The sequence below is a fragment of the Populus alba genome, chromosome 2 (assembly GCF_005239225.2).
Source record: "Populus alba chromosome 2, ASM523922v2, whole genome shotgun sequence".
Classification (NCBI taxonomy): domain Eukaryota; kingdom Viridiplantae; phylum Streptophyta; class Magnoliopsida; order Malpighiales; family Salicaceae; genus Populus; species Populus alba.
In genome coordinates, this window is record NC_133285.1 from 17,371,713 (window position 1) to 17,376,264 (window position 4,552).

General features: G+C 35.3%; 1 protein-coding gene across 1 annotated transcript; it reads left to right on the forward strand.

Annotated features, from left to right (window-relative positions):
- The first annotated feature begins 627 nt into the window (after positions 1–627).
- On the forward strand, positions 628–3,594 carry LOC118032022 (aquaporin SIP1-1). Its single transcript, XM_073407379.1, has 2 exons — positions 628–773; positions 985–3,594. Exon 2 carries the CDS (start codon positions 2,544–2,546, stop codon positions 3,267–3,269), a length of 726 nt encoding a protein of 241 aa, XP_073263480.1. The 5' UTR covers positions 628–773; positions 985–2,543; the 3' UTR covers positions 3,270–3,594.
- The last annotated feature ends 958 nt before the right edge of the window (positions 3,595–4,552 follow it).

A 4,552-nucleotide genomic window follows, 5' to 3' on the forward strand; every position in this document is an offset into this window, starting at 1 on the left:
TAATGACACGATGAAATATGGTTTTTGGTCGATAGGAGACACCGCTAGCGGTGCTCAAAGGGCATGAGTGACTTCCACTTGATGATGTGTACCACCTTTTGTTCTTTAATTATTTTTTATACTTATTAAAATATCAAATTTCTCCTTAATCAATTTCATTATAACAAAAAAAAAATGTGTGAAAAGAAAAAAGTGCCTTTAAACTTCAATTAATTTTTTTTTTATTTTAAAGATATTTTAATTGTTTTATTGTACTTTCAAAAGAGGAGGAATATTTTAGTTTTAGGAGATGAGTATATGGGGGATAATTGGTTATTATATCAAATTCACTTTCTAAAATATGTGTGTTGTGATTAGGGGTGAGCAAAAAAATCAAAAAACCGATTTAATCAAGAAAATCAGAAAAAAAAATTAACCGAAAAAACCGAACCGGTACAAAAAACCGATTGAACCGGTTAAAATATTTAGGAAAATGTCCGGTCCTGTCCGGTTTCCGGTTTTGGTGTGCCAGAACCGGCCAACCCGAACCGAACCGAACCGGTTCAGTTTAAAAATGAAAAAAAAATAAAGCAATAAACCAAGCGCGGGCCACCCCTCCCTCCCATTTGCCAACAACCCTAGCAGACCTTTATCATTTCTTTCCCTTGCACACAGCCGCCATCTCCCCTCCTTAAGTCTTTCAATGCTTTCACATTGAAGGGTCCCTTCATTCACAACCTAAATGCTCTCTTTTTCTCTCATCTCTCAACGTGAAGGAAAGGTAAAGATTACAGGTAAAGGCATAAAGCTTTAATATTTCCTTTTAATATTTGAGTAAAATTTGTCTTTTTCTCTTCCAATCTTCCATGCTTTCTGTCTCTCATCTCTCATCTCTCATCTCTCAAACTTGCTATGTCAAGATGAATGACTGATGATTCTTCCATTGATTTACTTGATTCTCCTTCATGGGTCATGGCTTTTAACAAATCCCACTTCGATTGTCAGAGAAAGATTATTTCGGGTCTAGAAGCTGAAGAGTGTCCAGAAGATTGCTAAGAATTGATACTGTTTTTTTGCAATTATTTTTTCCTTTGCAAGAAGTTGTAACAACGAGAACAACGTTGTTGATTCTTAGAGGATGACATCTTGGCATTGCAGTTCGGTTTGAACCGGTTTGAAAGAAAAAAAAAACGAACCGAACCGAACTGAAATTAATCGGTTTGAACCGGTTTTCGGTTTGGTTCAGTTCAAAAACTAAAAAAAAAACAAACGATTTGGTTGTTTATTTTGGTCCAAAACCAGACCGAACCGAAAATGCTCAGCCCTAGTTGTGATGCTTGGAATAATCTAAAAGTGTGTAGGCACCCCATTATTGTTTCATGGCTTAGGCTTAGAGAAGAATTTATTAAACTAGATATGGATAACAACTCTCTTAGAAGCTCAGGGAGGATTGGATTTAGGGGTTTTTTAATAAATTCTAAAGGAAGATGGTTGATGAGTTTTATAGGTTATAGAAGTTTTGGTTCTAATCTACTTCCAGGACTACTAGCAATTAAATATGATTTATTTGTGACATGTTATAGAGATTTCAGAAAAGTCATATATAACTCTAATTCTACAAATATTATTTGATTGATTCATGATAATTTTAACAAATATCATTTATTCAAAGCTGTTATTTTTTACATCAAAGAACTCCTAACATGAAATTAAAAAAATTATCTGGTTCATACTTTGAGAGAAGCTAATTTATATGCTAACTATATAGCTAAGTTTACAGCTAAAAGTAACTTCTGATATATTTATTCTAAAGAACCCTCCTCTAAAAATTTATCCTTTTGTTATTAGCTAATTATCTGGGTTTAGAATAAAGGATCCTAATTTTTCTTTTTTCCTTCCACTGTACCAGAAAAAAAAGAAGAGAAATTTTTTTTTTTTCCCCTTCCACTACCATCACTAGTCTTTCTTGGATACGGGTCAAGGAGTTTGTTTGTATAACAAATTAGTATTATGGTTAGATGAGACGGCACTAACCCAAAAAATAATAAAAAAACAACTTTTTTGGAATAGAGGCGTCAACCGTCACTCTACCACATTGGTGGTCAAATGTCCACAAGGCGCCGACCATAAAAACAAAGGAGAAATCTCATTTTAACCCACGAATTTGAGAGAAAAATAAAAATTTATTATGATTTGATGTTAAAAATATCATGTAAAATAGGTTGAGGCTTGTTTTAGCATAGCGTAGGGGTGAAATTGTTTAGTATCCAAAGGTTTGGAATATATTAGTAGCTAATTTGAGGTTTTGTAAAATAAAGTAACCTTTTTAAAAATGGTAGCAATAGCTTCTCGAATCAGGAGTCAATTATTGCTGGTTTTTTTTTCCCTCGTTGCCTGGCCTATCTTTTGTCTCCTAACTTAGACCATACAGGAGAAAGACCAAGGCAGAGAGAGAGAGAGAGAGAGAGAGAGAGAGAGAGAGAGAGAGAGAGAGAGCCTCCAGGTGTTGCTTCTGGTGCTACGGGTTAGGTAGAGAGAAAAACCAAGGAGAAAACGAAAGAGAGATGGGAGCAATCAAGGGAGCCATAGTAGATGGGATTTTGACAGCCATGTGGGTATTCAGCGTTCCTTTGCTGGGTGTTTTCTCCTCCATCGTAGCAACATATGTTGGTGTTGAGGCCATGTCAATAGCAGGTCTTTTCATAACCATTAATGTCGCCGCTCTTTTTATGCTAACTTTCAGCTTGATAGGAGCCGTCTTCGGTGGTGCCAGTTTCAACCCTGCCACGACGATAACACTCTACATAGCTGGCCTAAAGCCTGATGCATCTCTCATGTCCATGGCTTTGCGTTTTCCTGTTCAGGCAGCTGGTGGAGTTGGTGGTGCCATGGCAATTAGGGGAGTGATGCCAGAACATTACAGGCATGTGCTCAAAGGAGGTCCTTCTTTGAGGGTGGACTTGCATACAGGGGCGATTGCTGAGGGGGTGTTGACTTTTCTGATCTGTCTTACTTTACATTTTCTTTTGCTCAAGGGCCCTAAAAATGTCGTGTTGAAGGTGTGGTTGCTAGCGGTGGCTACTGTTGGATTGGTCATGGCTGGAGGTAAGTACACCGGCCCTTCAATGAATCCTGCCAACGCTTATGGCTGGGCTTATTTGGGCAATAGGCATACCACCTGGGATTTCTTCTATGTCTATTGGATTTGCCCCTTTATAGGGGCAATTTTAGCTGCTTTTGTTTCTAAATTTCTTTTCAAGGCAGCTCCGATCAAGGAGAAAAAAGCCTGAAGAGTAGGGATAGATGCAGTATTAATTAAGATTAGTATTTAGTTTCCATCTTTAATGTCGTGTTTTCGCTTGCTTATGCCTACCTTCTCTTCATGAATTGATCTCTTTAATTGGGAGGATTAGCTAAATTACAGAGAGATATTTCAGCTTGAGCTCCATAATCTGTTCTTCATGTTATCAGCTACTTGTGGCTTCGTTGGGTTTTTGCAGACCCAAAATTTGAACATAGAGTGAGGGTATTATTGGGGCTTAAATCGGTTGGCATTGATGTAAAATCTCAAAACAAGACATCGAACAATTTCTCAATTTCTCCATTTCCCCTCTTTATTTCGTGTTAAGATGAGCTTTCAGCACGCACGTTTCTTGAAGTGTAAAAGTGGTAGGGAATGCCAGTTGCTTAATTATGAGTCTGAAATACACTTGTTCATCTCCCATTCTCACCGTTTCTCTCCCTAATCAAGGTTTTCTTTGGGTAAATAGATCCTATGATATCCTCGTCCGTTTGGGTGTCGTGGAATAAATTCTGGTCATTTCCGGTGATTAAAAACCAAGGTTTTAGTTTTTGGATTCCACAGCTTCATTTTTTACATGTTGTCACCAACAAATATTGGAGACATCTCATTAACTCTATTTTCATTTTCAAAACACTATTTAATTAGTTTAAAATTCAAAATTAATTCAAATAATTTTTTTTATTTGGATTTCAATATAATTTTCCGATATAGTTAAAGGCCAAAAGAAACTTTATTAAACTCTATTGTAAATGGAAGAGAACGATAAATGAGTTTGTCTTGTGTCAAAACACTAAAGGATAAAGAACTATATAACTATAAGAAGATGTTTAAAATATTCAATTTTTATTTTTTTATTTCTCTAGTAGCTAAAAAATCTATAAGGTAACGTCTGATTATTGTCTTATAACAGAAAGAATAAAGATACTTAAAAAAGAAATGTGTTGGTTGAAAAGACATAGACAGACAAAAATAATTGTTTTTAAAATAATTTGGAGTAAAATTTTATATTTTCAAAACAAAAGTACAAAGAAAACATGTCTTTAGAAACAATATTTATTATTTTTATTCCTAAAATATAATTGTCCACTTAAGACATCTATAAATAAAAATGATTATTATATGGGCCAAGACGCAAGTCACAAGTGAAGTTAACCATTGACCTAGGTCAACTTAAAAATAAAAATTATTATAATTTTAAAGCTCTACGTGAGAGTTGACCCAAGATAAAGCCTAAACCACGTATTAGAAGAATTAACTCAAGTTGGTCCA